The 26,532-nt window shown below is 33.7% G+C and overlaps 1 protein-coding gene and 1 long non-coding RNA gene across 2 annotated transcripts in view; both read right to left on the bottom strand.

Moving 5' to 3' along the window:
- Nucleotides 1-2,583: 2,583 nt before the first annotated feature.
- Nucleotides 2,584-9,311, bottom strand: LOC130629173 (uncharacterized). Its single transcript, XR_008981921.1, has 4 exons — nt 9,257-9,311; nt 8,901-8,956; nt 2,899-2,954; nt 2,584-2,695 (listed from the first exon to the last, which is right to left on the bottom strand). It is a non-coding gene; the product is annotated as an uncharacterized LOC130629173 (long non-coding RNA).
- Nucleotides 9,312-20,741: 11,430 nt separating this feature from the next.
- LOC130628625 (uncharacterized) overlaps nt 20,742-26,532 on the bottom strand; it is a 26,081-nt gene continuing 20,290 nt past the window's right edge. Inside the window, exon 8 of the mRNA XM_057441606.1 lies at nt 20,742-22,184. Coding sequence (XP_057297589.1) covers nt 21,246-22,184 — 939 coding nt within the window. The 3' untranslated portion in view covers nt 20,742-21,245. The remainder of the gene's footprint in view (nt 22,185-26,532) is intronic.

Below are 26,532 nucleotides of genomic sequence, written 5' to 3'. Positions count from 1 at the left end.
ATAGTGACAATGGTCCCTAACTTTACGGTTATTATCGCAGTCGTCAAACAGTTTCATGCAGATATGGCAGTGCGTGGCCTCGTCATGTTCCCTTTTTAGGACCTTTGCTAGAGGCAGCATGGGCTGTTGTGGGTAGGTATTATATAACCTCTTTACCTCGTCTTCCAGATAGCTCACAAATCGTGTCACACAGTTCTCACCCTGTATACTTTTAACGGATCTGGTACATCCCCATAGGCGAAGGTACTATAGGTACACCATCCAGATGGTACGTGATTACTCAGCTTTTTAGTCTTGTTGCCTCTTGCATCCTCTACCGGGATGAGTAGACTCTCGAAGTCTGCATATATGGCAAAGGGTACCTTGAATTGCTGTTGTCCATCCCCATAGTATAGCCATTTCTCGGCCTCTGTTGGCATCGTGATTTTAACGGCCTCGTGGTCCTTGCAGTAGCCATGGTGTTTGTCCCTCGATTCAACCGTGTTGAAGCCTTGTTGGCAGTTCAGGCAAAAATGCATCGATTTTGTGTTCTTTGATGTCTCACTACCTAAGATTTGCGATAGAGAATTGACGGCTGTGTAGTGGGTCTTTTTCTCATCGGTGATAAGCAACAGGTTCACCTGATTGCTACGTCCGCTGTGCTCTGATCGCCTTAGGGCATTGATCTTCTTTCCCGTCACGTATAGGACATTCACCGCAATGCCTGGGTTATACTTCTCGAACTTGTATATGCTTTTGATGTTTTTGGGGAACTCTATACCCTCCCAATTGTAGAGGTCTACATAGGGCCTGATGCTCCACATGTGTTTTGATTTGAGTAAACATCCTATCCAGCATGTCGTCTACGTTGCTACCCTGGAAGACCGAGGCCATATTACTATTGAATACCTTTTTCACCTCAATATACTTATCGTTGGCCTCCTCCGAGTTCGTCCTCTTCTTCCACATGATCCAGAGGGACAGCTGTATTTTTGCCGAGCCCATATCTTCTACCTGGTCCTCAACCAAGGTTTTCACGTTGGGCCTTATCATTCCCATATACCCATCGACGTCAGCACCTCCTATACCGGGAATTCGGAAAGTTCAAAACGTCCTGTTGAGGGCATGCTTATGTTCTTGGGGGGTATAGTCTTGCTCCGGCTGATCATATAGTTTTTGGATATCTGGAAGATAGTCTTCTTCGGCCTCCTGTTCGACTTTGTCATGAAGCGTAGGTCTCGCATTAGCTGTCCCATTAGAGAAATCCATCACCCTACGTTTAAAGGCTGCATAGGTTCTCTTGATCTCCTCTTTTATGGGCTTTGAAACAGCGTCCACAAGCCAATTATACTACCCTTTCATCTTATCCCCTACAACCGAACGATTTTTCGACAGTTGCTGTTTCTTGAGTAGGTCCATCTCGGATGGGGGCAATACCCAGTTGTGCCATTCCCTGATTTTACCCCTGATAGTTGGACGGGCCTTCGCCATCTCCTGCCTCTCAAAAATGTCCATATCCCCCGATGTTATGGGCTTAGCTGGTTGCTTAGGTGGCCTCGATTTATACCTCCGTGGTACGTCCTCCAATAAAGAAATCAATTCATCTTTACGTAGCTTGTAATACCCCGTAATTCCACGGCTTTTAGCAATATCTCGTAGTTGTTTCACGGTGTATGTATTTATTTCTTTATTGTATATTGTAAGTTTTTTACTTTCCCGGACGATTTCATCCTGCTTGAAACTAACACAGTTCACATCTTGACTGCGGATGCGTTGATTATTAGCATAAGGAAATTCCCCCTACTAGGTGCCCTAGAAATTTTTTACTCATTTTTGTATGATTTTTGATGATGTCACTGCTATGCATGGATAAGCATTGACTATAAGGGACTTTACATGGCTAAGCACGGCATGGTACTGGATTTACCCCTTGAATTCCATGGCTATGCACTGCATGGTATGGGTTTGTAGGGACTTGTTGTGACGTCTGTGCGTGCGTGTGCGCGATTGTGTTAGAACATACACTTTCCTATCTCTAAAACTGTATTTTGTGCGCTTTGTGAAAACAGAACGGGAAAAAGGTTTTCCAAACTTTCTTAACCTCAAGTTATGTAAGCTGAAAAAAGGTAATTCTGGCCAAAATTTGATGTTTATAGCTCAATCCTACCAAAAGTTATCACCTAAGGTTTTTTAAAGACCGTAAAAGCCCAGGCTGGTAGGGTTAAATAAGTTTAGGACTGGTTTTTCAGGAATATACTTTACTTTAATTTACCTAGTTCTTTCTTTTAGCATCCTAATGTATTTTGCTTAAGAAAACTACAAAAAAAGAATATATATTGGTATAGGAAACATTTTAAAACCTTTTTTTTTCTAAAATCTAAACCCTCTTTGCACACGTATAAATGTCTTTCTATAGAAACTCAATAAATTTGCAATTACCTTATTGTACCACTTTAGGAGATATCGTGCAGCCCAGGGTTTTCTATTGATACTATAGGGAGAGGGAGATTATCCATGAACAATTGGGAGATGGAGGATAATTGTACGACATTATTGTACGAAGAAGTGCATGATACTTGAGCTCACCCCAGATACTAACCAGAGTTTAAAAAGTCATTTTTATCTTTAGCATTTAATCATCGAGTTACAAGTCTGTGCATTTGCTATTTATCCAACTTGACACCTTCTTCTTTACCGAATGTTGTGTGCCAGAAGCCTAAATTAAACAGCTAGTTATGTATACAAATAAAAATATCTAATTTCAGCAGAAACCAAGAAAATAAATAAAAATAACTAAATAAGTAGCAATTCAGTTATAGCCAACCTCGTACTCAGGCCTTTTATACGCCTTTGGAATTTAACAAGAGGGCTTCATGCCATAGGCGTAAAAGAGCTCTGGAACAAGTAGCTAAATTTTACCTGTCTGCTTTGCCTCTGGTTCATTACTTTTAGTTACGCAAATTCCAGGTTTTAACCTAAAAAACAAAAACTTTTTAACAGAATTGTTTTTATAAATAATTGATATCAAAGACTCTGTGGAGTAGTTTACTATCTTTTTACATAGTTTCTTACACCTAGTCTTTTTAAAAATCTTTACAACAAAGAGCAGGCTGAATTTGTTTTTCACAATGTTACAATAAGGTTTCAGACATTTCCAAAAGATAGGGGAGAATTCGTGAAAGGTGTAATGATCGAATGTGTTATTGCAACGGGAAGTTTATTAAGATATCGGTTTTTTTAAATAAATTAATAAAAATGTAATTTTACCAAGGTGCAAAACCCTGTTGCAGGGTGGGATCCAGCTATAGGCAGGGTAGGCTAAAGCCTACATTGGGAATTTATTCAATTCTTTGTTTTTTCTGTCATAAAAATTTTCGTATTGTTGTATTTTTCGACAAATTTAGAACCATTTAAGGCATTTAGATAGCCTTAAAAGCAGCGTTAGCTTCCAGCTTTTTTGGATTAAGCCCTAACAAGCGCAATACAACGCCTTGTTGGGGCGTTGTGAACTAACTTATTAAGCATTTTTTTACTTAAGCCTACTTTTAAAAAATCTCTGGATTCGACCCTGTGTTGAAGTGGTGAACTTTCTTTTGGTCTTGGTGATGGTGTTAGGCCTAAAAATATGAAGCATTTCATGTGCGGTGTTTACCACTATTTTTACCGGCACGGCGTTTTTTAATTGTGCAGTGCAATTATATGAGACCAGATAGGTTACCACTAAAATGTGTTATCCAGTTCGAAAATTATAGGTGTGCTTTTGCAACGTGGTGTCAAAGACCAATTATACCGATGTAGCAGTTAATAAGTACTCACCGAAAAAAAGTTCTTCCCAGTACTTATTCCCTGGGAAATAAGTACTCCTTCTGGGAAATAAGTATTCCCCTAAGTTTATTTAGGGGAGTACTTATTTCCTAGGAAAAAGGTACTCCGCAGAAGAAGACTCTCCATTGCAATTCGTATCGTGCCCATTGGTTTAAAACTTAAAGCGAAAGAAAAGAAAAGGTGGGAAATTTAATTACATATGACTTGGTCCATATACGTTAAAATCAATCTCGAAACGTGGCTTGTGTGAGCTTACCAAGTTAAAAGGAGAAATCTTGAAAAAAACGAAAGTCAAGAGTTTTCAGATAAAGGTCCTGCAACGACCAGCGAAGAACCCCCTATACTCGTCTACACCACCAGGATAAAATATTTTATTCTGTTGCTGTGTAGCTATCTAGCGCAATAAAAGTATGATAAATGGAAAGAATCTTTATTAAGAGTAGTACCATAGCTAAAATTTGCAAGAATTGTCAAATAATATGTTTTAACAAGGTCATAAATTATACTAACTACAATTTAGTACCTGGCAGTGTAATGTCTTCTTTATATCTGACGTTTTTATTGGCTTTTATTGATCACGTGAGCGGGCGGTATTTTTCTGTAGCGACCGAGTAAAATGTACACACAAAAAAGTAAACAAACTTGAAATTTGAACGCTATCATAAGATCCAAGTTTTGAATTAATCGAATTAAGCTTTTGGCAGTACGATGAAATAGATCAATTTATACATTGAAAGCGAATTATGCTGCGAAATATGGAAGCAATACTTTAATTCTAGAAACTTTTGCGAGAGAAACTTTTGCGATAGAAACTTTCGCGAATTCGCGATTTTTCGCCATTTTCGCGAAATTTTATCTCGCGGAAATGTGCGATTTTCTTTATTCGCGAAACTTTATCTCGCAAAAGTTTCCAAATTTCTTCATTCGCGAAAGTTTATCCAGTAAGCTGTTTTATCATTTTTCACCAAAAACGCACAAAATACTTATAAATCTTATTTCAAGAAAGAAAATTTATAACATTTTTAGTTATGCTAAGAATTTTGAAGTTTTTTCTAACAGCAACCTCGGTTGTTTGTGTCATGACGTCACAACCTCAGTCGCTATTTTCCCGTAGCGCCCGGATAAACTGTTTATAGGCCATTAATCGCACTCAAGACACGAAGAATTTATATAACCTTCAATTATACTAATCGCGTCGGAGACACACATATCTTCAATCAAATCCCAAAAAATCAGAATTCTGTGCGAGCTTTCAGCCGAAATTAGAAGCTGTGTCTTCTACAGCTAATTACAAAGAAAGTAAAACCGAATATATAAGTTAAATATTGGTCCCTTTTGTTAATTTTAATTCCTAAGAGAGAAAATTTTCGAACTGGATATGATATAAGACAGATAGAACATGGCATTACCGAATGTCATACAACGCAGTCTGGGTATTAGTAAAGAGCTAGTATGGGACAAATTTTTAGGGTATTTTAAAGGTCTTGATGTACCACTTGTCTATTTCTCTTCAGGAAGTTGGTATTTTACCATTAAATACTAATTATCAAGTTTTCCTGTACTCAAGAATTTGGTTAAAGAGTTAAGTGGTGATTATTATCAACAACATTGTGGTTCTACCTTAGGTAAAGTTAGCTAGCAGATAGTAATAGTCAGACTGTCAGATTTTTCAGGAGATACAGCTAGCTTTAGTTTACAATAATGGTCAAATGGTTTTGCTAAACAGCAAATGGTGAGCCAATAAAGTTTTATCGCTTGCCTAGAGACCTCAGTGCTAGAAACCGATAGTATAATAATACAATGTAAACTTTTTTGTCTATCTATACCGAGAAATATTACCCGAGAGGTCAAAAGTATAGAACCAGCTTGCAAGGTGGATACGTTGACCGAGGCTAATATTTCTCGGAATAGATAGACAAAAACAGGTGATATTGTATTTATTAACTGATGCTATTTTCAAAATGTTTGTAGAAACCAGGATTACTTTCTAAAGATTTACTTGTGACAAGTTTGTAAAAACCAGGTTTTGTTAAAAAAAAAAACGTTTGATTAGAATTTCATTGTTTCAATTTTTTAAATACATGTACAAAGAGAAAACAAAACATTCGAATAACTATATATAGAACTTTTTTAAACGTTTTTTGAGTTTATTCTTCGTCAGAAGAAGGCCGAAGAGTGTTAACGCGTAAAATGAATTTTGCAAAGACGAATTAAAATCTAAAATAAATGTCAAAGTCAAAGTTAAGTTAAAAATAAAAACAGAATTCAACCTTAAGTTCAAAGTAAAAGTCATTATAAAGTGATGCCACTATTCGGCCAGCAACGTGGCCTAACAGTGTCATGGTGCAAAAAAAGTGAAAATGCAAGTTTATCGTTTAATATGTTTGTAATGATAAAATTTGTCGTTACCGTAAGTTCAAAAGATATTACAAAAGCCCTTGTATTGAAGTCGAGCATGGAGAATATACGTGAAGATGCTGAAGGTTTGAAAAAAAAGTGAAAATGTTTAGGTTTAACTATCCAATTTCAACTGTTGTAACTGTGGAGCATACCCACTAGCAAACCTTAGACTGAATGATGCTATTTTGAAAAGATTTGAAGATATTTTTAAACTATTATAAAAGCAGCAGCAGGGCAATACGATGACTTCTTTGTCGGCCCAACACCCAAGTCTTAAGTGTTAAATTTTGTCTGGCGAGTTTAAATTATTAAGATTTTTGATTACATCCGAGATCTTATTAAAACTAGCAGTCTTTTTCTTTTCCTTCTTCTTCTTCGACCGATTTTTTAGCTTATTGCCGTAACGTCATGACTTTTAAATTCCAACCAAAATGAAAAAAAATTGTTATTGTGAAAAATTTAACGGTACCGAAAAAAATTGTGACACTCATCGGCCACGATGTTGGCCGAGAAGTGTCATCAGTTGCGTTTCAAGTTTTAAAATTAAAATCATTTCAAATTTTGTTTTTACTTTGAAATCAAATTTGACGGTACCGAAAAAAATTGTGACACTAATCGGCCACGATGTTGGCCGACAAATGTCATCATTTGCGTTATAGAATATATTTCACTTTACATTTTTCCTTCTCGAATTAATTTTATGCGGTGACACTCCTCGGCCACCATAGAAGAATCTATCACATAAATTCGACGTCTTTTTGCTTGTTGCTCATTGTGCTGATAAATGTTTATGTTAAAAACACAGTTACTTATGTGCGCACAATCGAACATGGATTTAAAACTCCTTTTCATGTGACTATGTTTAAAATTATCAACATTTCTTGATGATGAGATGGATGCAGTGTTTGTGATGTTTACTGGCAACCAAAAAATCGCTGATTTCATCTTCAATTCCAAAATCGAAATTACTTTCCAGTTCTTCAATGATACTTGAATCGATCATGCTGCTGTTTTTTGTAGCTTTAAAAAAAGTTGTTTTTGTAAAAATATAGTTAGCTATGTTTTCACGATTCTCTGGCAATGTTATTTGTTTACATTTATAGCTACCATTATGGTTTCTAAGAGGTTAAAAGTTATACCGTGCTGCTTTTCATCCAATCAGCGCTACAGATTTCCCGTATTAACCGGTTGAAAATAGCTATCAGTTAATAAACTGGAAGAATAACCATATGTGTTGCAAACATTGGAATGGAGGAATAAGAAAAAATACCGCTGATATACCTAATATGGTTGTACCATATTCCCAAGTATCATTATTAGAAAGTAAATTTGAAAAAGCTACGACAAGGTACAAATCTACTAACTAACCAACATCTGCCGAAAAAAAGCCGCTATAATGCAAAATTAAAAACAGCAAGAAAAGAAAGCGCAGCAGATTTGTCTAGAAATTCTTTCATGCTTATATGAACTCGTAAAAAAGCATTTCCACGCTTTCTAAATTTTCAACTTCTAACAAAGAAATAACAGAACTAAAGAAACAGCTGAATGAAGCAAATAATAAAATTAACATTTTACACACAGAGAATAAATCACTGAAGACAAAAGTGAAATGCTAAACAGTCTATGTCTAAAAAAAATAGTAAATACACAATAAACTATCTAACTCAGTTATATACTATGATTTTTTTCTTTATATATATTTTGCTTCCTCTGTATATATATTTAGAAATATGTGTATTTGTTTAAACTATATAAATGTAACAGTAGGTACTTCCTTCACTATTCTGTTAATATTACTAAGCAGCCGCTTAAAAGACTCAAACACTGTAACTCTGAAACTTTTTTCTAAGTCTAAAGATTCAGATTCTTGTTCTTCTTTATGAGATCATTTGATAATTAGTACATTTTGATAAATGCTTGTGGAAACACTTTTAATTATTGACCATAAATGATTGTTTCTCTTAATCATAAAGTCATTTGCGAACTTTGATTCGGAATGATAGGACATTATTATACAAAAATCAGTTGATATGCATTCCATTTGTACATGAGTTTGAATAAAGTAACAGGGGCTTTTCCTAAAGGATCTTCTGAATTTGCTCCTCTTGTTTTTATTTTCAACAGAAAAAATTAGACCATCACTAGCATTATAAATTTTATTTGATGGATGATTGAAAAATCCGCAGGTCTGTGATTTAGTCTTATTGTTAAAAAAGGTCATTGCCTCATCTTCATACTGGTAACCTATGAGAAAATTTTTTAAGTTTGTCTTTAATAGATTACTCTCTTGTAATCCTTCTCTTGCCAATTTCCAATATGTGTCTAACTTTTTGTTACCATAAATTCCAAGTAACGCAGGCAAACGACTACCTGTCAGTCATTGTTATTAAATAATTTAGATATTATCATGTCATGAGTTATAAGTTAATATTATAAGACAGAGGTTAAAATTTCTTGCTTGATGTTGTTGTTGTTTTCTTCTTGTTCCGCAACCGTTATGAAAAATTTATCCCTGCGCTTTACTAGTGTCCAGACATGCATTGTATGAAAGTTGGTAATTACTCCTAGCGTTCAGAACACCTCACATCTTACTCAAAGATGTGAGGTATGGATGTCAATTGTCACATCCTAGAGCTTGCAACACTCAAAAAAGCATTCAACGGTACATAACTTTGAAAGTTTGATAATATAATTACCGTTTCCCATGACTGCTTTAAAAAATACCAGTGTGTAATGGCTATCACTCGTAAAACTGTAACAAAGAATAAGTTATTGCAAATGTGCGAAACTTGCAGATACTTTGTAATGTACTAAATAAATGAAAAATCCTTAAAATATCATCAGAATTTCAAGTTAAAACATGTTAATAAGAATACTTCATACTGAAACCAAATTTCCTGGTTCATAAAGAAGATATTTAAAATTAAATCCTGATAAAAAGCTCTAAAAATATAAAGCATAAACCCAAAGCTAAGCGTGTAGCTTGCAGCGATTGTTCGTCACACTTTTTCGTTTTGTTAACAGTTCAAGCAGCCAAAAAAGTTTGAACTACCTTCCTCAACGTATCTCACTCTTCTCTTCGTAATCGTGTTGGCAATTTTATTCATTTAAAAGTTTTGTGGATTAATACTACGTTTACACTGACGCTAATTTATCAGTTTTCATGAGTCATGTTACTAAAAATAGAAACTTTTCCGGATTGCGTTTACACACGGTTTTTTGAAAAGTTATCCGTTTTGATATACAATTTTGACGAAAACGGATAAATTTGAAAACGCAATCTAATCGGAAAAGTTTTTTCTGTTTTCTTTGGGAAGTGAACTCTACCACTACTAGTCCGTCACTACTAGTCCGGAAATTTAGCGTATATAGTATATGTACATCATAGATATTCATGTTTGTGTTAAAGTATGGTCCCTGGTTATAACTGCGATTCAGTTTTTCGTTTTCAAATATTTTTGCATTGTGTTAACACGTGAAAACGGGATTTTTAGGAAATCATATTACGTATGAATAGTGTTTATATGCAAAAAATTATCATTTAGCAGTAAAAAAAATCTTAGTAAGAGCATGGATTCGTTTAGAAAGGTTATTACGATATTGTTCTTACATTTTTGTTTCTGCTTATGCGTCTGCCCAGTTGAACTTGATGTTAATATGTCTGCTTATGAGGAACAGAAAACTACAAATGAAAACCAATAAACGATTGTTATCTTTGATGGAGAATAAACGAGTCAAGTCAATGGTTAAAAAAAGGCAACCACGAAGATGCTGGGTAAAAACAGGGCGAACATTAGCTTAATGGGAAAACTTCATGAATGGTTCTGTTCCAGCTTCTGATTAGAAAGAAAACTGAAGAATGTCACAAAATGGCTTCATGGAAATTTGTAACATTCAATCGACCCTTGACATGACATTTGACAGTTCGATGACATGGATGTAATGCCTTTTTTTTCAGCGAACGAGAACCTCTAAGGCATAACAACATTACCGTAACAGGGAAAAGGAAATTTTTGTTCTAATATAATTGACTGCTTGTGATACAGGTATGTCCCCTTTCTCTGCAATTCTTTCCGATAAACGTTTGTAAAACAGCTTACACTCTCGCCCCATTCCACCATTTGTTGAGAAAACCAATGGGATGAACGACCCGTTATCAACATCAAGTACACGTTCATTGTACTGGCGTTTCTTCTCATCCTCGTTGCGTTTAAAGCATTTATTGAGTTCCAATCCCTGGTATCTCCGAGTGTTTAGGTCAAAAACTCGTATATCCAAAAATACCCTTTGACCAGGAGTTCAGAACACAATAGCGCTTATATCAAGACCAGCTTCTTGACTTCTATTGGCGCTTCGTGGTTGAATTTGTTCACCGTCCTACTGAATCAACATTGGTTCGTGTCGAACGTCCTTACACTTTCGTTTAGAAAAACAGAAGTGATATCACGAACTTCATTGTGTCTCATCGTGATAAAACCACCTTTCTTGCAATCAGTGTAAACGTAGTATAAGTTATATTATTAAAAGTTAATTAATTAAAAGTTACGTTTCAATAGCTACAGCGTAGAATAAACTCGCTTGTTATTGACATGATAATATCTATATTATTTAATGACAATGACTGAACAGATGAGTGGTATTATTTTAAAGAAATTCCTCTTTGTTATTTTTGTATTTCGAGGAAATACCCTTGTTTTATGTGTACGTTTTGTTGTTGTTTTTTCTACTGTTAATGTGATGTGTCTCTGAATATTACATTCTGGTATTTCTGTGAAAAGTATATCGCCATGACAGTTTTTGTCAATTTCCCTTTATTTGGATTAGCCGTGTGTGGAAGAGCAAAATCAAAATTTTACAACTAAATGTTTGCTTGTGGTTTTTGTTTAGTTATGGAAAATATTAATTGTCCTGGAAAATTTGTTATGGACAATTATAGCTAAAAAGGTTTTAGTAGCCAACATAGTCACCTAAAAAAAATGGATAAAATAGCGATAATGCAAAATGGATATTATATCCATATGCACGGCTTCATGAAATAAATATAATATCCATTTCTAGAAAATGGATATAACAGCTGATATCAGCTTTGTTATGTTTTCGTCAACTAATCAATCCGTTTATTGCAAAAAAGAAAGATGGTGTATTGAGCTGTGGCAGCCACAACTTCCTAATTTGAACGAATCCTATTACTGCCCTTCCTTCGCAGCTGGCGACTTAAAGACCATAAAAAGAAGTATTGTGAAATTATCCACCAAGATCTAGTTTAGCTATAGCCAGTCTGCTTAAATTTAAAACGTCAGAGAGAAGAAGAAAGGGAAAAAAGGAATGGCTGTCTGGGTTGCAAAAGTTGTGATGGTGGTATGTTGTTAGCTAGCTAGCCAGCTATAAGCTAATAACGGATATCACTGATAGGTGTTTGATAACTCTTCAGAGAAGAATACCAGACGATGCTTTATAGCACAATCTTTATATAACTATATGTCGATTTTTGTGTTACTTATAGTCTAATTTCTAGCTAAACACAGACAGTTTTCTTTGTTTAGTTTCAGCAACTGACATCTCCTCGTGTGGCATGCAATAATATGCTAGCTAGATCTTGCTAAAATAAAAAATTCTAGCAGATTTCTTCTTACAAAAGCATCATAGAGCACACATATATTAGAGGACCACTGAAAATGTAAACAAAGAAATCTGCCTACAGCTAGCTAGGGGCGGTCAACAAAATAGGTTTGTGACGCTTAGTGGGTTTTTTCAGCAAAAGGTGTAGTGGTCAGGGTTGAGATAAATTTGCTAAAGATATTTATTTCATGGTGAAAATCTGTTTAAGCATGAGTCATGGTCATGCCTTTTTTTCTTTGTGTTTTAGCTGTGTAGTTAAAACACAAAGGCAGAAGGTATGGGATAAAGTTTCTTGGTTATTTAAACAATGGCAAATGTCATCCATGACAGGTTTATTTTCCAGTATCAAACTCCGCTCTCTGCAAGTTTGTTACAAGGGTTTGTTCTGTCGATCAGAAGTTCAATGTGTATATAGTTAATTTTTGGCTGGATTCTGGGGTTAGGAATAAAAGTATTCATTAAGAGGGTGGCTGGGTGTGTGGGGATGTTAATAGACGAAATCTCCTAGGTGTAACAAACCTCGATTGTTAAGGCCCCTTATGGTTTTTGTTTTGACCACACTCAAAATATGTTTGGTTGGTATTATTTCTAATTACAAAAGTGAGTCTGTCATATTTTATTCTCTGTTTTTATTGTGAGCGCTAACTGTACTTAGCTAGCCTCTATTTCAAGTTCATTTTTTTCAATTATTATTTCTGTGGTTTTTACTCTTTTTGCACAAAACATATATATGTTTTGCAAAGTGGGAAAATAAAAAGGGTGTGTATGTCTGCATGTTTACAAAATTAAGTAATTGTTTTCACAATAGTCCGTACAAAATATTTTAGTGCTGTCGTAAATATATTTACCAGGCTTATCAATAAGAAAATAACACCAGAGTAATAAATCGTTCCCCAAGGTTACAATAATTTAAACTTTGGTCGAGCAATCTGAATAAATAGAATAAGATTATAAACGCATATTTTATCACAGTCTTTTTTATTTATTTTGGTTCTTTTTTACTGAAAATAATAAGAAGGAGAACATTGATTTCCATGTGAGATAAATTGATATTGCTCAGCCAGAATTTTTTTTGGGGGGAATTAATGGCAAAACTAGTTTCTCATTTCTCAGAATTGAGTGAGCCTTTGCTCTCCCCTTATTGATAGGCCTGATTTACGCCGTTTGGTTCCAGGTAAGCTTTCCAAAATTTTTGTAATTTTAAGGTTGAATCTTATTTTATTTAAAAATTTTATTTGACAGACTGTTTCACCAGCTACTTTCTTTGGTCCCATCTCGATTTTAGTTTTGACATTCTATAAAGAAGGTTTAGTCAGAAAGATAAACTAGCTACCACGTTTTTCTAATACGGATCAAGACGCAAAAGCCCTGCAAGAAAGAAAAGCAAGGAACTATCACAAAATACATTTTTTAACTGTACTAGACCACTAGCAAAATTATGTGATTAAGCTGAGGCAGTCTATAAGATTTTTCTTTTCTTTATTTCTTTTTTGTTCTAATGGCCACAGTGGAACAATCCCCTAATTATAGGTTTTTGTGATTATTATTATATTTCCTAAGCCATTTATATAATAACAGATAAACCTCTGATAGTTTTTACTTCTTGTTGGGTTTAAAGAAGGTTGCTTATAATTTCGTGATCTGGCGAAAGACAACAATTTAAAAAATATTTTCAGTGTAATTAGTGAAGTGGTGTGCTAGTTTTTACATGCTATATCATTAGCTATCCTGCATCGATAGATGAGTTGTTGGTGTTTATGTGCGTGCATCCTCACAGGCAATAGAAGAACAAGAAAGAACACAAGGAAAATTGAGTACTCCCTGTATCAGCCCTGAATATCACCGACTGTGATATTTTTTAGCTAGCTAACCAAGAAGAGGGCTTATTTATATTATTTTTAGACCCTTACTAGCTATGTTCCTGCCTTGTTATCCAATGAAGTCACCCATAGCTAGCACCCATAGCACCCAAATGTATCCCATAGCTAGTTAGCTATAGGTAGCTACTATTGCTGTTTAAAAAAAGTACAAAAGAAAAAAAATGGGCAGATATGGGATGGAGTTGTCTTTACAATAATTGCCACACCAACACCTACTAAGAGTCAGGACATCTAGTTGCTTCTTATGCAGAAACTTCTAACCAACAAAAAATACATAAATCAACACTACATTATTACAAAACACACTTGAATTGAACTTATTCTAATCTAGAAGCAAACGCAAAAAAGAGAACCGTCTTCGTTTCGTGTTGGCGAGGTTTGTTTCGCAGTTCTGGACCTCTCTTCAAACAGCCTCGTATCCATAACTAAAACCTCATTGTGCTATTATTGGGACGCTGTCAGTTCTTGTGGTTTCAAATTCAATATTATATCCATTTTCTCTAGAAATGGATATTACATCCATTCTCATATCTCCGTACATATGGATATAATATCCATTTTGCATTATAGTTATTATATTCATTTTTCTTAGGTGAGTATGTTGTAGTAGCAGTAGTTTGACAAAAAATTTTGATAAGTAAAATAAATAATTAAATATTGGCTATCTAGTACAACCATTTTCTTTTTGTAAAGTTTATTACATACCTTTATTCAGATCATCGTTTTTTTTTAAAAAACCCAGCTTGTCATCTAATATAATCTTTCTCCAGCTATTAAATGTTATTGTCATAGTCCATTGCTAGTATTTGCCTGGGTGTTACTTATTGTGCACTTGTACTAAGCATTGTTTACGGTACTACGCAGTAGTTATAACTGTTAGTTGTTTTTCTTATAAGTTATTACACAAAATTAACCCATCTACCTAGTAACCTTATTTTTCTACGGTGAGAATACATGTAATACAATAATATTGCGTTTACACTTGAGCACTTATACGAATTTAAACGAAAACGTAATAGTTTGGAAACGGATTTTTTTATTTGTTTTCATCTGCTTACAATGATGTGCCAAACCGTATTAATTCTCAAATGATCACCTTCGTATTATGCGAAGTTATTTAGATTAGTTTTCTAGTACTAGGTATCGGACGGTACAGAGTACAATATGGCATATATATTATTTCAGTTCTGATATTTTCGTCTCGTAATGAAGGCAGGAAATAAAATCAAAAATATTAGAACGAAGAGAATATGCCATGTATGAGGATTCAGTGCGATAATTAGAGAATCATTGATTTCCGCCGGTCGGGGCGTTATCATCAAAATGATCTAAGGAACCAGTCAGAGATAACCATCGGAAGCCTGAATGCGCTGATGAATGGCGTATTCGGACTAGCGTAACAAAGGTTGATTTACACGAAAGTTGATGGAGATTTCCTTGCGACGTCTGAAGGCAAAGAGAATAAACAAATTCGATAAATAATAATGATTTACATTTTATCTAGTTCTTTGATGGAAAAAAAGTATATCATCAAACTGTATAATTTTAGTACGCAATATATTTCCAAATCAAACATTAAAATTTGGCGTGTAAATCAGATTCACAGTGCAACAAATTGTTTTATTATCCAATAAACAATACTTTACCGTTTTCTATCAACTAATTAGAATACAAAATTTCTAATTCTAAAAGCATCTCATATGAGCGACAGGTATGTTCTCTAATGACAGCCTGAGAGTCTACTTTTTAACGCCATATTATGTCCCTTGAACTTGGGAGAGGTTAATTAATTGTATGTTTATACTAGCCACATCGCACAGTTAGGCAAAATAGCCTGTAATAAAACCTAGACGGAACAGTTTAATTAGGCAGTACGTACAAAATAACTGGATTTGCTAGAACAGAATGATCTGTTAATCTATCTCATCCTAGTATTTTTCAGAAAACATTAGCCTGCCATGAATAATATTTCATGCTTGCATCTTGAAGCCCTGCAAAAATAAGTGGGTTGGTCAGTCAGATTATTGCCGGAGATTTTATAGAAAAGATGAAATATCCTAGCACAGGACTATTTCATTTTACTATGTTTAATGTGATTCAACAGATGTAAAGTTATCACTGCCTCTAAGAATAAAAGAAAAAGCTTGTGAGAAAATTGCATTTGGATTAGAATTTCTTTCAGAGGGTTTTACTGACATGTAGAATTAGTATTTTATCAAAATCAAGCGAGTCGATTGGAGGATGCGAACATAGATATTTTTGATGGCAGCCTCAAGAACAATTAATGCATCATAAATATTTGCAAACCGAAGTTTAAAAAAAGGCATTTTGCCTAAATGTTCAATTAAGCGCTTCTTTAAAAACAGGTCAAAATTTCGTATCTTTTTTCTAAGTATATATATGTTCTAACCCTCTCTTTTTGTAAAGGAGACTCCTGTTATTGGATGAACTCTCCTGTATTCCTGTTTAGAAATATATTCTCCATTCAAGCAACTTTTAACAACAACAAAAATTTAGACAATCAAATTTAGAAAAAGATTTCACATGATTCTGACGACAGATTATTTGCTGAAACAATGTAACAATGTTTGGTGATGTTATAACTTTCTTTTTTTTGGAAACGCATTTTCCAAGCATTTAAAAAAGTTCACAAAAAAATAAATCTCCTATATGGAACCTTGGGGTTGAAAGTATGCCTAACTTATGTGCTGTAAATGTTTGTTATTTTGATCTTTTCCCTAAATTTCTGCATGTCTGCATCACAAGTTGCAATTTCAGAGCTCAACATCTCCCTATCTAGTGAATTACAGTACCTTTATTATAGCTATATTTTTTTTCAGCTAGTTAGTATATAAGATACCTGTGGAAAAGCTACTAACTACTTTAAAGTCAGAACTTTTTGTTTCTCCTTAGATAATCAAAAATGTTTTTGATATAATACTGCATTGCTCAGCTTTTTTACGATAGAAAACATACTATTTATTGTTACTATTATTAATTAACAGTAAAATTCTTTAGTTACTACACGTCTTTTAAACAACTTTTAGAAACATGAGGCATGAGGTAAGCAAAAAAAGAAAATTTTTGTTGGAACATCAAATACAAAAACTTTAAGTCCATTTAAAAACCGGGGGTATGATTGCAGCTATATTCACCTTAATAACCCCAGTGATCATAGTAATAACCCCCATCCAGCATTTTGAAAATCCAAATTATATCCAAAATACAATTAGTGGCCTTTAGAGGCATGCCAAGCAGCATTTTTGCTAGACAATGAACTAAACCATATAATAGAACGTAATACATTCTGGTTAATTCTTAAATATTTTTAATTTCATAACTAATTGAATTTTTTTCGATTTTTTTGTTAACCGCTTGACCTATTGGTAAGAAAACATATTTCTTAGAAAAGCTGGCGACCTACCAAAAAGGTGCTTATTTAGTTATTCTTTAGGGCTAACTGCGGCTTTCAACACCGGATCTTAGCTAGTAGTATATAATGTTTTAACTGCTCACTACAAGTGAACATCACAGAAAACGTTTTCCATGGGAAATTTGACATTTCAGGCTGAAAAATAAAAATAAGAAACAGTCAACGTTCATGTTTCGTATAAAGAAAAGATGTGTAATACCCATTAACTTTAATTCTGCATTGGTGTGCCATAATCCTATTTTTTACAAAATAGACAACACATTTCAACCTGTTATGTAAGCTTTTGTTTTTAAAGTTCTTGATTGTTCAAACTACTGCTATATTTTACCTCCGAATTCTAAGTACATTTTTGTAAAAACCCACTGCCTCCGTACTGGGAAAAAAACATTTCTCACTTTAAAGATAATTAACTCCTATATGTACGGAGGTGTGGCACCCGAGGGTCAAAATATGCTGATATCAGCAGCAAATATCTGAAAATCATAAGACAGAACCACATTTTTTGAAAATTACCCAGAGCTCCTCGACGTTGTCCGTCATTCTGGCTAGCGCTGAATCTTGTGACTGAGACGGGGTTGGAAGCTCAGGGATCGTGGCTTGAAACTAAAGACATGCAAAGAAATGCCATGAGTAGTGCAAGTGAAAGAAGAGGAATTCTTAAGTAATTTTTTTTCATTGGATTTACAAGAATTTGAGGTACCCCACAATGAGAAGTAAAGAACAGAAACGCCTTTCCGATTTCTGATGATGAGGGATGGTCACATCTGGATAATATTTATTTTGTGATTTTAAGCTACCTAGCCAGTACCATGCCAGCATTCCAGGGCACATTTGTTATTAAATAATTAAGTGATAAAGTAAATATATTACTTTAATGTAGCTAGCTGCACAAAAGATTTTTCAAGGCATTCTGTCATTTTAAATAAAAATAGCTAGGTAGTTATTTGGACCTCCCATAGCAGTGAACATTCAAGACTTGAGTATATAGCTAGTTAGGAATGCAAGACATTGCATGTTGGTAAACATGTTTCCACGACAAACTGAAACCTATATTTCATAAATAAATTTCTGCATATATAAATAATTTTGTAGATTTTCAGTTTTCTTTTATGAAATAACAAAATTTGGGAAAGTATAGCCAGAAGTAATATTCGCTTGAAGTGGGAAGACCTAAAGTCTCCAGGTTAAGACTTAGTAAAGCGTAAACTGTTTCACATGGAGGACACTTAGTGTAATGTGTTACAAATCCAGTGGAGCGCTTATAGCATTAAGAATATCTTTTTCATAAACCAACTTTCAAAGGACTTATGATAAAGATAAGCCTATTGTTACTTCTGCAAAGCAAATACAGTTGTTTCGCATTTTTCATTTTGCATAAAAAGTTCCTGTGGATATTAAAAAATTAATTGTGAGTGGCACCAGACTGAGCGATTAGTGCAATGTAAACGTGTTGCAGATACAGGTGGGAAAAAAAATAACTTTCTAACCACTTTGTATTTATACGGCATAAAATTTAGATTATGTATTTAGCACTGTGCTTTGGAAGCACATTCCCACTTTCTCTGAGCTGGATAAGGTATTTGGTCCTAAACCTGGGACACATTTTATCTGTTTGTATTATTTTTAAGCCTGAGAATCACTTAGAATGTTTTCTGTACACATGGCTTGTCAATATTGATATGCTGTCAAAAAAAGTTTATCGGCTTCTCCAAAAATGGCCAAAATTAAGAACTCAGAAACTATGATAGCTGTAAAAAAAATTTGGGGTTCATTTCATCTAAGTTTCAAGTCATTATTTCAATTTTTACTGAAGTAATAGGACTTTTACTTAGTATAGTTTTAGCATAGCTTTTCACACCGCTGACACCAAAATGACTGCAGCGATTAATCGGTTTGAAATTATTTATAATATTTTAATAACAAACTTTTTCTCTTGATGTGTTTTTATTTTCCTGCAAAAGTTCTTGCATAGCTTATGTATTAACATTAGGATAAGAACGAAAAAGTCACTGTGAGACATGGGTTTAAAACCTTAAAAGTTTCGAGCGAGAAATTTAAAAAATAATGGATGACAAAATCGCAAAAGTTTATCTTCAAATTTTTAATTTTTGTTAATGTAAAAGTAATCCACATGAAAAAAGTTTCTGATGCTTTTTATGAAGAAACTTCCATATTAGCCATATGGGGTAACTTGATGAACAATGCATTTTCCTGCAGGTGTTCTCAAATATGTGTAGTATAATCTTAAAAAATGTGATGTAATTTTCCTCTTTAAGTTTTGACTTTTAACCCAGCTAAAAAGCTCAGCCTTGTCCTTTCATGTTTAGTCTATCTAGCTATAGCGAAAAAGTTTAATATTCAAACTTGACCTATTTTACTGAGTATTAAGTAATAAATGCTAGTTTAATCCTAAATGTAACTATAGTAGCTAAGCTATCTGTAAGAACAACTTCAAACAACATCGAGGTTGTTCTTTTTTGTAAACAAACCCATTGGTATTTTTGTAATAAGTACCAAATTTTATGTTTTTATTTCTTGCGCTTATGAGTGTAACCGAAGTGCCCTGTACGTAAGTCATAAAAATTTATGTCATTGGCTCACTCTTTACGAATGACACAACGTAACAAAGAAAAACCATGCTTTGCTATTTTCCGTAACCTATACCGAGATTTGGTTGTGATATATATCAGAATTAATTCTCTTTAATGCACGAAAAAATCTGAAAGTCATTGCAATTTGGTTAGTTTTTATTGCAAATACCGCAAATGCAAAATGTCAAACCCGGGAACGAGGTTGCTGCTGTAAAAATTAGTTTACTAATTTACCGAGAGAAGTTATTGTACGAAAAAATGCATAATATTTGACCTCACCCAAAATACTAACCAGGATTATAGAGTAAAATAAATACATCAATTTATATTTTTAAGAATAATTCATCAAGTTACAAGTCTTTGCATCTTTTTTCATCCCACGTTACACCTCCTTTTTTAACGGATATTGTCAACGAAAAATCTAAATTAAATAGCTAGTGACATATACAAATAAAGATATCTAATTTCAGCAGAAACCAAGAAAATAAAAGTAAATTTAGATGCAGAGAAACAATTGATGGTAAGAATGGCAATCGGGAAAATATTATCATTTATGTGTTAAATATCAGACTGGATAGGTAAAAACATAACTACATACGTTGGTAAGACAAAATATATGACGTCATGCATTAATCAGCAAAATTATCAAAGTATCTGAGCCAAAGATCTCGACCCCGGCTCTTTCGCGGAAGTCTTTCACCACGGAGGGATAAATATACCTCTATGCTTTTATATTATAATAAGTGTATAAGCAAATAACATTTTAAAGGAATATTTACGTACGAATGAGATCATATAAAGTTTTGAGGCTACAGACAAAGAGCCCAATCACCGGAGACAAAGATGAAAATTTACTGAGCCTTCAACATTTATTCATCTGTAATTTTCGAAAATATTTCTTTTGCACTTTGTGAATTAAAAATTGTCTAGATTTGTTAAAACGTTATTCAAACTCGATGTCAGCCTTGTGACTGGATATAAACACCTTTTTGTAATAACTTTTCTCTTTTCTTCTTTCTTCCCTACCATACGTATTAGCCTTGTTCCCAGGACTTGTTAAGCTTTTGTTTGGTTATGCTTGTTCAGGCCGTCCAAATATAAAATACCTAACAAGTCCTGGGGACGAGGTTGCATGCGTACAATGCATCTCAAAATCTATTAAATACGTTTATATACAAAAGTAGAGATTTTCTGTAAGCTAAAAGAATCCTCTACATACATCATACATCCCAGGACTTTTAGTTGTTTAAAGACCGTCCAAATATAAAAGGCCCACAACGTCCTGGGGACGAAGTTGCTACTTAAGGTTGCAAGATAAAATCTTTTTTAACCAAATAAATTAAGAAAAATTGTTTAATAATCTGTATTATCCTTTCACTGCTTTATAATATAAGTACTCTTTAATATTTTAGATTTCTCGAGGCAGGATAATGGATTTTTTCTTTTGCTGCAGTGGCTGTGTTGTGGCAGCTCCTGAAGTTCGATTTTATAAGTACGAAATTAGCGAGATTCCGTTTCTTATTCGCCAGTTGAGGATGGTTTCATTTTAATAATATCATCCATTGTTTCAACCTTGTTTTTATTCTTTCTATTTTTGTCATCATCCTGTTCAGTAATTACCATGAAATCATCATTATTTTTTCTTCGTGGTGTATTTCTCTTTTTTGTGATAATATTTCGTCGTTCCTCAGCTTTTATTTTCCTCACTCTACCTGGTTGACTTTCTTGCGCAAGTTGTATCAAATTTTGAATTTCTATTCTGCTTTTTAGTTTTTCCTTTACGCTATCTCCTGTTGTACCTTTGTAGTCATCTTGCAACATAATATCATATATTGCATTTTTTAGATCGTTCGTTGAAAACCGTGATCCCAGATACTCTGATAAAATCTTTTCGTCGTCGTGGCTAAGTGTTTTATTGATCCAATTTACCATTTCGTCAACATCTTTCATATTCTCTCTGTCCTGTTTTTCATCAACAATAGAAGTGACATGGTTTCTCTTCTCGCTTGTCAACTCCAGCTGCTTCTTTTTCATATTAGAGGTAGCGACTGCAGCTTCACTTTCACCATCTTTTTTATATTGTAAATTTCGTTTTAAAAGCTTTATAAAATTATCATATGCCTTCTTATGAGGGTTTAAACGAGAAAGTATTACTCTTTTCAAATCTGCTTGGTTATTTATAGCTTCACGTCTGGTTGCTGCAGCAACATTATCCAGCTTTTTTGGTACTAACAATAGCATATTTCCCCAACGGAGAGATGGCGTTAACGGATTGTTTTCGCTTTGCACATGGGTTCTTTTATTGTAGACAACCTTTCCTTGTAAGTGCAGCAAACCACTGAGTTTACCTGTACTATATTGTTGTCTTGCTTCAATACATGTAACATTGCATTTACCAATGATGAGAAACAACAGTATTGCATATAACAACATTATCTTCACTCTTTCAAAAAACACCTAAAATAAGTCAAAGTAGTTTAAATAGTAACTTGATAGTTGATAAATAAACTATGTACAATATTTCAACAAAATTCACCCCGAAAAACTCGCAAAAATGTGTATTAATTTGCACCAACTGCAAGCATAATTATTGAGGCATTCTAGACACCGATCCAGACAACATAGTAGCTAATTTCCTTCGATTTTATGCTGCAATAGAACTGGCAACCAAAATTATTTTTTAGAAACATGTTATGAAAAAATATGAATTGCCTATCGTGTCAAAGGTGCACAGGCGGCAGATAAGCCGATATCTAGGTGAATATTTCTATTTGAATATTATAAGTTTAATGGAAATAGTATGCCAAAAAATTAACAATATTTTTCACCCTTTTATTGATGTTTTTTGCAAAATTCTTTATTTATTTTGACTCTGTGAAACATGTACATGATGTACATGATCTCAATTATGAACATGATCTCAATGATATAGTGGAATTTGTTAAAGCAACCATCTGTTATTAGGAACACTTCTGTAAAACGGACATTTTTTTCAGAAACGAGTACATAGAGGTTTTCATAGAGGTTTTTTTATGAGAGTTTGACCTTCCTTTCTTTAAAAAAGAGTCTGCTGTAAAGGGGTCTTCGCTATATATGATGTCCGCTATATAGGATGTCCGCTATAAGGAAATTTGACTGTATTTATAGCAGACATCATTTTATGGTATCAATTATATTACCTCGAAAACAACCCCTCTATATCGGACGAGCCTAATGATAGGTCATGTAAAACAATTCTTAAAAAAAGTTATTCTATATCTTAACTAAATTATATTATTATATTTTACATTCTAAATCACAGCATAATGTCAAAGACTAACGTCTAATTTATTTTTCTGAATAAAAGTACGTCTTTAAAATGTATTTTCTTCAAACTGTTCTTTTTCTCAAAGCAAGCCTCTTGACATAATAACTGTGGAAGCAATGTAAGTTTATATGAAAAGAACTGCATGTAGTGAACACTTCTTCATAGCAGATGCTCGTATGAGGTCTTATATATAGATTCTTTCACCGTAGTAAGACTGTTAGTCCTTTATGAATAGGCATTTATTTGACTTGATATTCTGTTATATTGTCAAGTGACGATGTTTCGAAAAAAACCTAAAGCAACGGGCAGTTTCGCAAATATTATTTCAAGGGGTTGTGGGTAAATCTTTCTGTATGTGTAAGAATAAACACTTCTAAAAATTAAAAAAAGGACTGTACTTTTTGAACCGAAATAAATACCACACGGTCACGTGGCCTTTATATGTGGGGCAGGTGGCCGGTGTAATCTGCAGAATGCATGGGACGTCAGAATTCACTGCACCCTATTCTTGGGTCTATTAAAACGTACATTAAGTGTTAAATTTGTGAGCATGCTGCATGAAATTGTTGGAATGCCAAATCGAATATTTGAAACATTAAAATTTTCGTTTGGTAAAATTGTTGTGAAGAAATACTGTAAACTTCCAAATAACAGCACCCTAAGTTAACTGCATCCTCTATGAACAGCCCATTTTTTTTTCTATTGCTAGGATTTTCCATGTACCTTAGGGTACAAATTATGAGCGCCCTCGAAGTGCCTCATTTGCAGATAATTTGTACCTTAGGGTACAAGTTATCTGCTGATGAGAGCACTCAAAGTGCCTCATTTTGCGAATATATAAATTTTCGGATGCTGAAGATCCGGTTCAGTATTTTCTGCTATTATAGCATTCAAAATTATACGTATTTTCAAATAAGCAACGAAAAGCTCGATGGCTTTGGATCTACATGATATACGAAGTACGAAGAAACGAAGTACGAAGAAATTATGTTTTTGCAGATACGGGAAATGGAAAACTTTACGAAACTTTATTTTGTAGATGGCCTTGTCTTCTTCCGCATGTAATAGTGTTTCTTAAATGAATACTGTTGTCGTCCAAGTACAGGCCTAGTTGTGCTCAAACACTGCTCTTCCTCCGCAAAAAAAAAAAAAAAAAAAAAAAAAAAAAAAATTGGTAGAATTACCATAGAATTAACATAACCAGTACCAATGTAGTTTCCAATGTAGATTTTAAGGTTATAACGATATCTCGTTTATTGGCAATTTATAAAAGTTTAGAAAAGCATAGGTACTTCATGGGCAATTCAAGAATTAAAAGCAAGCGAGTTTTTTATCCCTTCCTACTTTGCCAGAGTTAAGGATATTTGCACAACACAGAAAATCAACTGAACTAATGATTTCCACAATCATTAGAATTTACATAGTTATCATTTTGTTACACGTTTTTTTATAAGAAACCTACATGTAGAATCTTCAAAAATTAAGTATACTACTACATTCTGTGCCTATTTCTGAAATAAGGAACTTGTTTCTAATTAATTCTTACAATTACACAAAAATGCCGTGTCCTCTTTGCAGATAAATCAGAAAATTACATCAAACTGGATGACTTCAATGAAGCGGACGTGATTTTAGTGGAGTAGGGTTATGTTTTTTATTCTTCTTGAGTTGTATTGTTTATATTTTGTGCTGTTGTATTGTTTTTAATAAAAGAGATTTTGAAATGAAAAATGCTATATCTTTTCATTTTGAAACCAACTAGTCTAAAAATTAAAGAAACTTTTAAAACTAACTATTTATTTGATATAAGAAACCCTTATTTTATAAGAAATTTTAGAACCAAAAACATAGAATTTCAGCCTACAAATAAGAAACTTTTAAAACTAGGCCCTTCGCCATGTTTCTTATAAAAAAAATAAACATTAGTGACGAAGATAGGTAACTATAACATACCTGCGTCTTTTTACTTCTAAGATATTTGCCTTCCTTAACTAAGGTAAATAACAAACCACATATCATCAAACTCTGAAGTTGCTTAACTTTCTACTTAACTACTCAACAAAGGCAATTTTGTTGGAAGCGTGATGCCGGAAACTGATTCTTTAAAACAAAGATACACCTCACTGCACATTTGACGGCTTTTTCTTTCTATACACTTCGGTATAATTTTTGCTCTTGATTTGCAAGAAGAAAGGAGCACCAAAAATAATGAATTCATGCAATAGCTGGTTTCGGTAAAACTATTTAATTCAGATGTTATGAGGGCTATTATTATATGTTCAGAAGTTCTCAGATGCTCAGAAGGTTGTTGGGTGTTTAAACTTTTAAATTTTATAGAGCTCAGAAGTCCACTAAAACTAATAAAATCTAAAAATTTAAAATAAAAATGGTTTATATCTCTTAGAGAATTAAAGAAAGAGCGCACAATTTTTACTTACCCACGTTACTAGGCATCATGTTCCTTCTGCACTCCATTACACCATATCTAGCTGAATCTACAGAATTTTACTGGTGTAATTTATATCTACGTAACTCATTGGTTATTCATATTGGCAAATTTAAATTTTTGATGTTTTTTAAGGCCCTCATCCCCTTTTGGGAAAATCGCAAAAACTGGTACAAAAAATCATAAGTGAGGATGTAAAATATATATGTACAGTCGACTCTCTATAACTTGAATCTCTCCTTAATTCAACTGATTTTGCTGGCACAGTGGGAATATCCTAATAAACTCTCATAAAAAACTCTCTTTTACTCAAACCCTCATAACTCGAATCTATCCTTAACTCGAATGTTTTTTGGTCTCTTCGGGTATTTACTCTCTATAACTTGAACGTCGCAACATGTATCTAGAAATTTATATGACACAAGCAGTTATTTTGGATTGTTTTGGCTCTGTAAATGTAAATAGAGTCTTAACTGATTCGAATGTTTCATAACTACATGTTTGAGGGGTCTTAAGTGATTTGAATATCATTCGAACAAAACGTAAACACGTATTGGTATTCAAATTTTACAATTATAACGTTGAGATATTTTGTATTTTTTATATTTTCAGTCTGTTCTTAGCCTAAAAGGTCGAGATTTTATCTTGTACAAAGAAAGATTTTGTCACCATTCTCTATAAGGGAGAAAATCACGCTTAATTGGCCATTTATACAAAATTTATACAAAACTTGGAAAAACTCTTAACTCTCTATTACTGGAACCTCTCTATAACTCGAACGGTTTCCGTTTCTTTTCGTGGCTGTTCGAGTTATAGAGAGTCCAATGTATATATCTACACCTGTAGAACTTCAAAATCTAATCGGTATAGAGAAGCATAAGGCACATGATGCAAATCTATACTACAGACTTGTAGATTATTTACTCCTGTTCTTTAGCTAGGTCTACCATATTTGTTTATCCCTTAGTGTAGAGTCTTGGTCTAGTCATCCCAGTGCATTTTGGAACTCTTAGGACCACAGTTGAGAAGTGACCTCAGGTGTTGAACAAATA

Source organism: Hydractinia symbiolongicarpus, chromosome 15 (genome assembly GCF_029227915.1).
Source record: "Hydractinia symbiolongicarpus strain clone_291-10 chromosome 15, HSymV2.1, whole genome shotgun sequence".
Classification (NCBI taxonomy): Eukaryota; Metazoa; Cnidaria; class Hydrozoa; order Anthoathecata; family Hydractiniidae; genus Hydractinia; species Hydractinia symbiolongicarpus.
The sequence above is the reverse complement of the archived record's forward strand: the minus strand, read 5'-3'. Positions and strand labels throughout refer to the sequence as shown.